Source organism: Anarrhichthys ocellatus, unplaced genomic scaffold, assembly GCF_004355925.1.
Source record: "Anarrhichthys ocellatus isolate YVR2014 unplaced genomic scaffold, GSC_Weel_1.0 scaffold22, whole genome shotgun sequence".
In the NCBI taxonomy this organism is placed as follows: Eukaryota; Metazoa; Chordata; class Actinopteri; order Perciformes; family Anarhichadidae; genus Anarrhichthys; species Anarrhichthys ocellatus.
The window spans coordinates 2,451,311-2,464,148 of NW_022280052.1; the positions used below are offsets into that span (position 1 = coordinate 2,451,311).

Sequence of the window (12,838 nt, forward strand, 5' to 3'; positions counted from 1 at the left end):
TGTTCTGTTTCTCTTGTATGCCCCCCCCAGTGCCTCCTACCATTGCAGGGGGTGATAACGGGCCAACTGAGAGGAAAGTGGTCCTCAGTAAGCCTCTGATTCTGGAGTGTGAGGCTGGGGGACACCCTCCCCCCTCCCTCACATGGCTGAAGGATGGAGTTCCTGTGCGTGATGGTGAAAGTGTCCGTCTTCTCGAGCAGGGGAGTCAAATAGAAATCCTCTCAGCCACGGTGTCAGACTCGGGACGTTACGTCTGCGTAGCTACAAGCATCGCTGGAGAGAAGGAGGTCAAATACGACGTCAAAGTTCTAGGTATAGAAACACTACAGCCAACTGACAACATGCACAGCACATACACACACACACTCATGTCTCAATGTTTTTATCATTGTCACTGTCGTGTTAGACCCAAACTAACGAGAATTGTTGGGACGTCTCTTATCTTTGCACAGGTTTTTTTGTTTTTTGTCTTAATTCTAGTTAGTTGTTAGTTAGTAGTTAGTTGCTCAAATTGTTAATAAATAAAAAATTATATACTACTACTAGTAGTGTACTTGCCGTATACTATACAGTATTAACAGCAGTGTGTTCACTTCACAGACAGCCATTTAAGAATCCACAGTGCAGATTTTAAGTTCTCTCTCTGCTATTTAATATCAAAGAACAAACCTAATCCTATTTCAAAGACATGTCAGCTTGTTCTATGCACAGTGGAAAATTATTGATCCGTTGTCGGCAGGATTCGAACCTGCGCGGGGAGACCCCAATGGATTTCTAGTCCATCGCCTTAACCACTCGGCCACGACAACTTGTGTCAATATGTGACTCACACTGTTATTTTGTCCGAAGGCCTTTCACACGGGAACCAGCCACCTGCTATTTTGCTGACTTTGCATGTCTGACTAAGGAGAACTCTTTACAAAAGGCATACTATATTCACTCACCTTTTTTGATATTATTACTTACAGCAGCAGAAATAGAGAAAGACTGGAATAAATTCTAGTTCCAAAGTTGAGATTTTATAATGAATAAAAAATAAAAAAGAAGCTTTTAATTCATTTCAAATAGATTAGATACATTTTTTTATTTCACAGGTATTTATTGTGGTTTTCCAGGGTCAAATGCATTGAAATATTACTTTAAAGCGACACAGACATTTATTTTTTTCAATCCTAGTTCCTCCCTTCATTGACGGAGCTGATGACGTGACAGACAGCACAGTGATAGTGAGCAGCCCTTTAGAGCTGGAGTGTCAAGCCACTGGAACACCTGCTCCTGTCATTACGTAAGATCTCCATCTCATGCATACAGATACACAGATTTAAATAAAAATGCATACACACACTTGTTCAATGTAAAACTATTCTTTTCCAGGTGGTATAAAGATGGAAAACCAGTCAGACAGGGTGAGGGGTTGCGGGTAGCAGCCAGCGGTCGACGGCTGGTCATTTCCCGCGCTCAGGTTTCTGACACGGCTCGTTTTCAATGTGTGGCCACTAATGAAGCAGGAGACCACGAGAGGGACTTCAATGTGGTCGTCCATGGTAAAATGTTAAAATGCTTTGTCACGTGATTTTTCTGACAACAAATGAATATAGAGGAAAGTTATGCATACACATTAATTGTAATAAATGTAATTTGTGCTTTAAATGCAAGCCACAGAGACACTCCCACCTTGGGTAAATACTACTTTGTCTTTTTTGTGATGTCCTTTTTTCCAAATTTGCTGTAAAGTGTTATCAAGAGAATAACTGTATCCTTTTCATCTCCACAGTTCCTCCATCCATTCGAACCACCAGGCCGGCTGAACGTTCAGTGGTTCTCCACAAGCCCATCAGTCTGGAGTGCATCTCCAGCGGCATCCCTCCTCCCGGCATTACCTGGCTGAAAGATGGCCGACCAGTTGACACAACACAGGGGCACCTTAAGGTTGGTTCGCTGATAGGCTGAATATGAATCCCACTGAAGTAGGCACAGCCTCAGTTAAACCCTACAGTACATGCAGACTTATGCTGTTGAAATGCACCAATGTAGTCATTCAAAAATGTTCAACGGTCGCTACATTTCACATGAATTTAAAAAACACACACACTGTTTTGTTTAAGGGTGGGCCTTGATTGGTTGTTTACATCAATGCAGTGCTACACAGAAGGAAAAAAAGGCACCGTTATATTCAGCAACATTAATTTAAGTCGCTGAGTGTTTGTGCTAGGTTTTGTTTTTTTATTCTAAATGGGAGTCAATTGCAGTTGAGTCTTTGACTTTTGGCCTGTGATGTGTTTTTAGCAAATGTCTGAATACAGAAATTAAGCATAGCATTAGTTCAGGCAAAGCACTGAAGTCACTTTTATGCTCACATGTTAAGATTAAAAGTAGTTACCAGTCTGAACTGTCTGTGTGCTGTATGTGTTTGTATCTGTCACAGTTGGAGTCAGCGGGCAGAATGCTAAAGGTCACAGAGGCAAGACTAGAGGATTCTGGGAAATACACCTGCCTGGCCACCAATGCAGCTGGTGAAGCCCAACAGCGCATACGGCTCAGTGTCCATGGTAACTTCGAGATACACACAGCACTATCTCTGCATGTTTCCGTCCCTTGTCTCACTCATCTCCTGGTTTCTGTCATATAAACTTCTCTCTGCGTTATCTGTCAAAGGACTAGGTGAAGCCAGGAGAGTATCATCTGATAAATGACTGTTCTTGTGTGTGTCCCTCAGAGCCGCCCAGAATCCCCCACTCTGGAGAGATCGTGAGCCAGACCATCCTGTCAGGCTTTCCCACTGAGCTTGAGTGCAAGGCCACAGGCAGCCCATTACCTGGTAAGATGCCTCACAAACTTTGTCCTCCTTCCTGCTGTGCTCACTCACGGGCTCCAGGGTGAAGTTTCCTCTGTCTGCTGAGTTGGAATTGGCTGTTCTGCTCTTTTCCTTATCTTTAACCATTAATGGAACGGCAGAAAATGTATCTCAGATGACTCCCTACAGGCAGCTTTACTCTCTTCCCACTGACTTTCTCTCCTGAGTACAAGTTCAGTACAGATAAGCAGTCACATTCCAATGTTATTGAACCCTCCTTTCTTTGGCTGTGTCTGCATTTTACAGCAGGTGTTTCATTCCAACAATCTGATATCTGTGAAAATGTTACATGTGAAAATGTTTGATTATAAATCTGTTTTAGGCTCCATTGTCCAAAGAAAAAATAGAGATCCGGTTTGTAAATTAAATTTCACTTCCACAAATAGTCAAATAATAAATTCTATTACTTTGACAAAGCACTAAATGGTAAAATAGGTCAAAATACGTCACGTCTCTGATCTGCTTCTGTGTTCTGAACTCTCGAAACCTTTAAGCACACCTGGACAGTGTTTGCTTACTTTTCTGAGGGTTGAAACAAAAAATACTGAAGCAGCTTTTAGTATCTAGCTTTTACATATCTGGAACAAACGTAAGTTCTTAGATGTGATCCAACTCAAAGCTAATCATGGCTAAAACAAGGGTTTTGTTTTTCATTTTCTTTTGTCTTTTTTTTCTGTACGATGACTGCACTCCAACCTTTATCCCTTTATCTGTTATTCTTTTCTTTTTCTTTCTGATGTCTTTTAAATCTGACTTTCATGGGTTTTTTGCTTTATTTAAAGCACTTTGAATTACCTATTGTGCTTCAGCTATCACTTGGTACAAAGATGGCCGACCTCTGACAAGTGCAGCTGGCCTGACTATGCTGAAGCGTGGCCAGATGCTGGAGATTGAACGAGCTCAACTGTCTGATGCTGGGATATACAGATGTCTAGCGGTCAACCTAGCTGGAGTTGCTGAGATATCCCACAGCCTACAGGTGTACGGTGAGTACATACATTAAACTGAGATTTGCGGATTCTTTATAAAATCAGATAAGTAGACATAACAATGTTTCTCTAGGAGACGACTAAGTTACACAGGGTTAAGATACTCTTCGGTCAACCACCTTATCCAATTTCTTAAAACTACTTAAAACTCCAGCAACTTCTCTATCTGACTGTTTGTCATGCATTCATGCAATCCTTTCGTTTTCCTTCCTTGCAGTGCCTCCGGTCATCTCCAGCCGAGGTGGGACCGTAACAGTTGTGGTGAATGAAGCTGCCAGGCTAGAGTGTGAGGCCACCGGTGTTCCTCTGCCCAGCCTCACATGGCTCAAAGATGGCAGCCCTGTGGCAAGTGTGTCACATGGCATACAGGTGTATACACATTATTCTCATATCACTATGATTATTTAGTTGTTGTTTTTACGAGGAGGCAAAATGGGGCATAAAGTCTCCTTAAATTGTTATCTTGAATTAAATCAAACATATACAATATATGCCTAAATTTTCATGAAACGTGTCATGGTATTATTCTGTAGTTTTTTTGATTGCTGTGTTTTTATGTATTTGTGTGTGTGTTGTGTCTGACCTGTTGATGTGTTCCTCCCAGGTGTTGTCTGGTGGCAGAGTGCTGTCTCTAACCAGTGCACTGGTTAGTGATACAGGGAGGTACACCTGCGTGGCTGTCAACGCCGGAGGAGAACAGCATAGAGAGTACGACCTGAGAGTTTATGGTGAGTAAATCAGCACTGCAACAATTCTGAACATATATAACATATATATACAGCTACATACTTTACGTTTACATACAAAACAATAAATTAGTAACAGTTTTGACAGTAGATTTATTGTTTTAGCCATTTTTCAAGAAATTTTGATGAACGAGCCTCTAAAGTGTGACGATTTTCATCGTTTCCATGTCTTGCATGATAGTAAACTGAATATCTGTTTTGGACTGTTAGTCAAACATAAGTGTTGAAAACTATTTAAATATGTCATCTTCAGCTTAGGGATTGTTTTTACTATTCTGTGACGTTTTGCTGACAAAACAATTCATTCATTAATTGAGAAGAGGCGGAAAAATGAGCAATGAAGTTGCAGCCCCAGGAGATTTCAGTCCTATGTTTTGACTTTCAGTGGTGGGCTTTCGCTTTTGTTTACTTTTTGATCACAGATTCAGCCAACAATGACATAACTTCCATCATCATTATGACAGAGACTTAACTAATGCTGCACTGCATTGTATTTTGGGGATGCTTTGAAGTGCCCATAAGTTTTGGTATTAAAATTGTTATTAAGCATTAGCTTGATTAGGCAAGTTGTTGGCAGGTGCTGTTGAAAGAAAAGTACTTATTATTCAATTCTTCTCCTTAGGACATTGTGTTCATGACTTTAATGTCTTTTCCTTGTTCCCTTCTTGTTTTACTGAGTAATGGCTATGGCCGACTGTAGTATGTCTTTCAACAGAGCATCAGTTCCAGCAGGGAAGATGAATTGAAATACTGAAACAATATTTGAACTAAACCTTGAGCAAGTCTCTGCATGGGGAGGAAGTATGATTTGATTAAGTTTAGCATTTCAATAAACCATGTCAGTTTCCCTACACAGAGCTGTGCTTGATGGCAGATCAGTTGTTATACAAGTCTGATCAAAGCTAATGTTACCGAGCAAATAGGAGACAAGTAGTTTACATATAAAGTCTGTGCTTGTATGTGTCTGTTGTTGTATGTCTGTTTCAACATATGTATGTGGAATACAAGCATCCACATTACGTGTTTTTCCTCAGAAGGATCAAAAGGAGCTTGTCCAGAGAAATAAAGGCAGATTTGTTGTGGTAATTGCTACCATTCTTCTGCAGCTTCCTGTGTCTGGCCTGGGCTGAGCTGAGGGTCTGTTTCTGTCTTTCCCCAATGACCATAATGTTGGGGAAATTGGCGAGCAGCCTTTTTTTAGATCAGGACAGATTCACCCAAAAAGGGGGGACTGTCCTGTCTCATGAAGTACTGACATTCAGAAGCTTAGATTAATAAAATTGCCACTTGACGCAGATGTTATATTTAAGGAACCCAGTCTGCTGTTAGAATAGAGACATTGTCATACTGAGCTGTTGCAGAAAGTTGTCAATTAACTTCATTTTCCACCGTTTGCCTCGTTGCTCAGATTAGGGTCCCAGAAATGTTGTAGGAAATCTAGTTAACAGGTCTCAGCCACCCATTGATTGTGATGATACCTAGATAATCACAGGGGAACAGAAACATTCTTGTGGGAATTCTCCTGAGTTGTTATGTACCTCAGTGCATGTTAGCAATTTCCTTGGAGATTAGGTTTCATGAACTTCTTGGAAATGAAGCTACTCTCAACAGGTTTGATGATGCTGCCATAACCCAAGATAGAATCAGTACTTAAAGAGCACCAGATGCCCAACTTAACCGAGCCTGTGCATCTCAGGAAGCAATTATTCAGTTTTGCTTATGAGGTAATATGAAGAGCTTACAGCATTTAGAATGGCCAAGCAGGCTGCCTTTCAAAGTCAAGAAACGCAAAAGAGCATCTGAATAGTGTGTATGCGTACCTCATTTATGGTCTCATTTTGCATCCATGATACTCTGTAATCTGTCAGAAAAATGTTTTCAGTAGCTTGCTTTCATGTCTGCCACAGTGCCACCAAACATTAAAGGGGAGGAGGTGAATGCCACGGTGATGTTCGGTCGTCCAGTGGAGCTGCACTGCCAGAGCGATGCAATCCCTCCACCCACCCTTTCTTGGCGCAAAGATGGCCGCCCGCTCTTCAGGAAGCCTGGTCTGACCGTCTCAGCGGATGGGAGTGTGCTCAAGGTACAGCCAGAGTTAGAAATTATAAAACAGTGATAATTAATAATTGTAAGGAGTGTTTTGAATCAACTTGAAGTACAAAGTTTGGTGTAGGTGCTGTGATTCCTCCTTATCAAAACAGTTGTACTTTTAATATTCACCTCTTTTTTTTTTACTAAATAAATATCTAGTTTATTGGCTTAATAATTCAGTTTTTCAGTATATTGTGACCATATCTCATGATTTGTCTGTATATCTATTTGTAGGTCGATAGTGCCCAGGTGCAGGATTCAGGCAGGTATTCCTGTGAAGCCACTAATGTTGCCGGCAAAACAGAGAAGAACTATAACCTCAATGTCTGGGGTGAGTTTAACTTCATTTTTGGCTCTATTTGTTTGTTATTCTGCTGAACCCACTCTTGATGAAAGACTGCATGAGCCTGTTACCGTATCTACCTGTGTTTGAACTGACCTGAAGCCAGTGTTTGATGACTGTGGCAATGGTTTTGGATAGTTTGGTCTTTAGTTATACATACACTGTTTTATGTTGAGTTTTAATGGTTGGTGTGCTATTATATTGATATGTTTTTATATAGAAATTGTTGTAATTGTTAACATTCTCTTTGGGTACCTTTTTACATTTTTCACCCTTTTAACCTGAAATGCACCAGCATGTAGCTTGAATAAGATGTGAGCGCCTCCTTTAGGTGTCTTGTTCTTATTACAGTTTCTCCCAGTATCCGCGGCTCAGAGGAGGCGTCTCCTCTGACTGTGATTGAAGGAAGTCTCATCACTCTGGTGTGTGAGTCCAGTGGCATACCACCCCCCAGCCTTATCTGGAGAAAGGACGGTGAGTATATCTTAGTTTGTAGATACACAACGTGACAACAAGAGAAAAAAGGAATATACTATGGACATTGGGTGATGCACTGATCTCATGTGGGTTGCATGTTTGAACACCATACCTAACCTGTATTTTGTGTTCATCCCAGGTTCTGAGCTCAAATCAGACCAACGGCTCAGGGTTTTGTCAGGAGGTCGCCAGCTGCAGATCTCCAGCGCTGAGAGGACAGATACAGCCTCCTACACCTGCACAGCCTCCAGCACAGCCGGCACCATTTCCAAGGAGTACAGCCTGCAGGTTTATGGTACGTGTGTGCCAAAAAAAGTACAAATTTATTGTAAGAGCCAGAAGCTTATATATTAGTTAATTGGAATTTCCGGAATATTAACCATTTAATTTCTGAATTATGCTCATTGTGCAGGAACTAAAGATATGTAAAACATATTGAAAAGCATTTATGTTAATGATTGACACTCCATTTTTTCTCAATTTCATGACAGCAGCCGGTGCAAAACCCGAAGAGCTGCATTAGACACGGGAGCATATAGTTTTTCTACTGTGTGACAGTATATATTATTTGTGTATTTAGTTAACGCTTTGTTGCGTAAAATATAGACAAAACGAAAAGAATCAAACGATCTCCTGTCATTCGCGTAAGGAAATGAAGTCACTGAGTCTGCAGCTCATTTGCGGCTTAATAACAAACAACACCGACGGAACGCCGCTACATTTATGAATACATGTTTGTATCATGCAGCAAAAAGATATCGATATAGAGCATGTGCACCAACTCACTTGCTTCTTTCACTTCAGTCCGCCCTTCTATTAGACGCAGCGAGGGCAAAACCGATGATGTTGCTGTGACAAAAGGAGGTGATGTGACCCTACAATGTGCTGCAGAGGGCGTGCCACGACCAGCTGTCACATGGCTGAAAGATGGACGGCCTATCACAGGCCAGCACGGTGCAATGATCCAGAACGAGGGGAGGCTGCTGCAGATTAAAGATGCTAAGGTGTCAGACACAGGACGCTACACCTGTATCGCTGTTAATGTGGCAGGACAGGCTGACAGCAAGCATGACATCAGTGTTCATGGTATGAAGCTGTTTTCTTTTTTTTTTGCTTTAATCTTTATTTGTTCCTAAGTTTGGGGAATTACAACCCATTTAAATTAATTACATTTTCTTTCTGTCTTTTTGTCTCATTCCCTCTCCTCTTGTTCAGTCCCACCTAGTATAATCGGTCAGGTGGAGTTGCCGGAAAATGTGAGTGTTGTAGTGAAGAACCCAGTTGTTCTGAGCTGCGAGGCTTCTGGCATCCCTCTTCCTGCCATCACGTGGCTGAAGGATGGTCGGCCAATCAAAGCTACCAGCTCAGTGCGCGTCCTCTCGGGTGAGTTACAGTCTGACTTTCTGGGCTTTCAAATTGAAATTGTTTTTCAAGCTTCTTACCCCCCCCCCCCCCCCCCCCTGTGTTGGATGTCATGTTGGATGTCTTCAAACGTCTATAAAATTCCTTCTTGGTTTAGTGTCCCATCCATGAAGGAACAGACTCGAGGAAAGCAAGCCAACCCACAATATGAATGATGGTTTAAATTTAAGAGTAAAACTCAAACTATTTTGCTACCCAGCTGGGTTTCAATGGCCGAGCAGTTGCAATACATTACCAGTAATAGATGTAATAGGCTTATTGCAACTGGGGCCAAACTCAACAGACAGAGAATTGGGAAAGAAGACAAACTGTAGCAATTACTTTGAATTGTGTTTTTAAACATTTAACCAGATGTATTGGGTTTTTCCAAATTAAACTGTCGCCCCTTAACTTAAGCAAACTACCTAGATGTGCATAACTAGAAGTAACATGCATCTGCCAAGTTGATCCATTGGATGCCATTGTTTGGATTGTTAAGCCGTAGAAAGTATAATTTAGCTTGTGTCAATGTTTGTCACAGGAGATTCTCATGAACCCTGTTCAGTTGTGTTTAAAGACAGATGCAATTAGTCTTGAATCTCATTACACTGGTTTGTAAATGTTTTAACAGCTGTGAGCCTCAGAGTCTAAATTATTTTTGGTAATTGATCCCAGTTTTCTAGGAGGGGTGATTCACTTTCAACGGGCTTAAATGTTGTTTACACATCCACAGGGTGTTTGTCTTTTGTGGAAAAGGGGCAGGTTTATGCTGACACAGCCTTTGAAAACATTCCATGATGACAATAGATAAATGTTAGTAATTGGCCTGTTAAATCTCTAGGGGGCCGGAGCCTGCGTCTAATGCATGCTGCAGCAGAGGATGCTGGGAGGTACACCTGTATTGTGTCTAACAGCGCTGGAGAGGAAAGGAAGAACTTTGACCTCGACATCCTCGGTAATGATATTATATACCTACTTTAGTATTTTGTTTCGACGGCATCATATTGAATGAAAATTTCAACTTCAGTGTACAGATTTAAATACCATTTAAAAGTCTATAGGGGTGAGAATTGTTTTCGTCTAAAGATCCTTTGATTTCATTTATCATCAATCTGAAGAGATGTGATGAACATGTATCTCTCACTGTGGAAGCCTTTTAATATATTGGAAGACAGTGAGAACCATGTAATTGATTTTCAGTCTAATCCGACAGTTCCACCAAGCATTGTGGCCGAGGGAACTGTGGTGGATACTAAAGTCAAGGAGAAACACAACATAACGCTCACCTGTGAGGCGTCAGGTAATTGACATCATACAGACATCTCTACGTTGACTTCCAAATCTCATGTTTTGCCGATGAAAATTCTCCTGATCGATCCTTAATGTAGATTATATTAAAGATACATTAATCCCTAACCTGATCTATTAATCTCCCAGGTAACCCTTCACCAGAGATTAAATGGCTGAAGGACGGACAGCTGTTGGTGCCTGACAGACGCCACCAAGTCTTGTCTCACGGACGTTTCCTCCAAATCTCCGGGGCCCAAGTTGCAGACACTGGCAGGTACAGCTGCCTGGCATCTAACAGTGCGGGGCATCGCAACCGCCACTTCAACCTCAATGTCCTGGGTACAAACACAACTCTTTTAAATAATTTCTAGTATGAATCAAACTATTTGAGATTAAATCATGTCTTTGATTTGATTGTTCTGCACTTCCCTCCTTTTTTTTTGCCAGTTTCTCCCACCATTGCTGGGTCAGGTCCTGACGGTTCTGCAGAGGAGGTGACAGTAACTCTGAGCAACCCCACCTCTCTGGTGTGTGAAGTCCAATCCTACCCTCCTGCTCTCATCACCTGGCTCAAGAACGGCACTCCCTTTGAGTCCAGTCGCCACATCCGAGTCCTTCCAGGTTTGAGATCACATGTACATTACGCTAGAGTCAAACTAAATAGAATACAGTAGTGTGGTGCATCTTTTCTCATTTGTCACCCATACGTTCACAGGTGGGCGAACCTTGCAGATTATCAATGCTAAAGAAGAGGATGCAGGGAGATATACCTGTGTGGCCACTAATGAGGCTGGAGAGACACTGAAGCACTATGAGGTCAAGGTGTATGGTGAGATTCCGGCATCTTTTTTTACATGCTCTATTTTATTTTACCAGAAAATAAATGAAGAGTACAGTGCAAAGCTTTTCATGTGGAAAATATCAGTTCTTGCACAGCCTATTTCATATGCTTACATGAACATGTAACAAGTAAACTGATAATTATCAGTAATCAAGTTCTTTACAATGATTTAACTTGGAAATTGCAACCTGTAAATTCTTGAAGATGGATGAAGGATCATCATACAAACATAGCTATATACATGTGAGTGTAATCTTAAACACGTTTCTTGACTCCAGTTCCCCCTCAGATCAATAAGAATGATATCCCAGGGGAAGGACTGGCCCCCAAAGAGGTCAAGATAAAGGTCAACAGCACACTGACCCTGGAGTGTGCAGCTCAGGCTTTTCCTACACCAGCACTGCAGTGGTACAAGGACGGACAGGTAGACATCTAATTTGATTCCATGGGAGATTATGGGTGAAAATAAAGAAAATAACCTGTAAAAGCCACAACTACTGTTTGTACCACAGATCCTGCGTGCAGATGACCATGTGTCCATAACAGCCAACGGTCATATTGTTCAGATCAAGCATGCTCAGGTGTCAGACACTGGCCGCTACACCTGCATCGCCACTAATATAGCTGGAGAGGATGAGAAGGACTTTGATGTAAATATACAAGGTGAACTGGGTTGACTGATGCCGATGTATTAACTGAGACTATTTGTGCATTTCATGGGCTCAGAGTATTCTCATGTGTTTTTATTTTAATACTAAAATAGTATATATCGAAAAGGGAAAACAACTGCAAAAGTCTTGCACAATAAAAACATATATTTTAATGTCAACATCCTTTTAGATACATGTAGAGCCATTGCCTTGATTATGTTTCCAACCACAAACCAAAATTAAGTTTCCAAATTGCTCAAAGAAGGACTTAAACATTTGTGCTCTTTCCTTTTTTCCCCTATTCAGTTCCACCTCATTTCAACAGGCCTGGTGGAGTCGGTGATACCACGTCTTCCCCTGGCTTTGGAGGGGATGTTCGAGATGTGATACTCAACAATCCCATCTCTCTATATTGTGAGACCAACGCTGTCCCCCCTCCAACACTCACCTGGTATAAAGATGGACAACTGCTGTCCTCCAATGACAAAATACTGATATTGCCAGGTGAGATAGACAACAAAAAAAACAGAGACAAAAAAAGTTGGAGCAAGACAGAATGATTTCATACGTACTAACCTTTGACAGTTTTATTCTCAGGTGGGCGAGTCTTACAGATTCCCAGATCCCAGGCTGAAGACTCAGGCAGATACACGTGTGTGGCTGTCAATGAAGCAGGAGAAGACTCCATTCAATATGATGTGAGAGTATTATGTGAGTAAAAACACTTAGTGGTACAAGTATCAGTCAGTTTAACAAAGCTGGGTGAAAGTCTTCTTACATAGATCTGTTTCTCATTGTGTATTTCTGTCCTTCATCAGTGCCCCCGACCATACGGGGAACAGACAGTGATTTGCCTGATGAGGTCACAGTCCTGGTCAACAGAACTACCCAACTGGAGTGCCACGTGGATGGAAACCCCGCCCCCAAGATCACCTGGTTTAAGGACAGCCAGCCAGTCAGCTCAGATGGGCCACATAGGATCCTGACCAATGGGCGAACACTTCAGGTAACAACCAGGAAGCACACGTTCTGTTTCATGCATAGTTCATTTTTGTTTGAAACCATTCCAAGTTAAAGTTACTATATATATATATATATAATCCATAGAAACCCTTGTTCAATGTTATTCAGTACAACATGAGATTAATGCAATAAA

At 41.5% G+C, this 12,838-nt stretch overlaps 1 protein-coding gene and 1 non-coding gene across 3 annotated transcripts in view; one reads left to right on the top strand and one right to left on the bottom strand.

Annotated features, from left to right (window-relative positions):
* hmcn1 (hemicentin 1) overlaps positions 1-12,838 on the top strand; it is a 79,077-nt gene that overhangs the window by 45,140 nt on the left and 21,099 nt on the right. For both annotated transcript variants that reach the window (XM_031859462.1, XM_031859460.1), the window contains exons 32-56: positions 31-312; positions 1,177-1,285; positions 1,375-1,544; positions 1,775-1,929; positions 2,426-2,549; positions 2,717-2,818; positions 3,664-3,840; positions 4,061-4,212; positions 4,448-4,571; positions 6,497-6,672; positions 6,915-7,011; positions 7,375-7,497; positions 7,640-7,795; positions 8,305-8,586; positions 8,716-8,883; positions 9,743-9,856; positions 10,115-10,201; positions 10,339-10,530; positions 10,639-10,812; positions 10,907-11,020; positions 11,311-11,456; positions 11,545-11,695; positions 11,989-12,186; positions 12,280-12,393; positions 12,501-12,688. In XM_031859462.1, coding sequence (XP_031715322.1) covers positions 31-312; positions 1,177-1,285; positions 1,375-1,544; positions 1,775-1,929; positions 2,426-2,549; positions 2,717-2,818; positions 3,664-3,840; positions 4,061-4,212; positions 4,448-4,571; positions 6,497-6,672; positions 6,915-7,011; positions 7,375-7,497; positions 7,640-7,795; positions 8,305-8,586; positions 8,716-8,883; positions 9,743-9,856; positions 10,115-10,201; positions 10,339-10,530; positions 10,639-10,812; positions 10,907-11,020; positions 11,311-11,456; positions 11,545-11,695; positions 11,989-12,186; positions 12,280-12,393; positions 12,501-12,688 — 3,875 coding nt within the window. The remainder of the gene's footprint in view (positions 1-30; positions 313-1,176; positions 1,286-1,374; positions 1,545-1,774; positions 1,930-2,425; positions 2,550-2,716; positions 2,819-3,663; positions 3,841-4,060; positions 4,213-4,447; positions 4,572-6,496; positions 6,673-6,914; positions 7,012-7,374; positions 7,498-7,639; positions 7,796-8,304; positions 8,587-8,715; positions 8,884-9,742; positions 9,857-10,114; positions 10,202-10,338; positions 10,531-10,638; positions 10,813-10,906; positions 11,021-11,310; positions 11,457-11,544; positions 11,696-11,988; positions 12,187-12,279; positions 12,394-12,500; positions 12,689-12,838) is intronic.
* On the bottom strand, positions 728-809 carry trnas-aga (transfer RNA serine (anticodon AGA)). The gene has a single exon. It is a non-coding gene; the product is annotated as a tRNA-Ser (tRNA).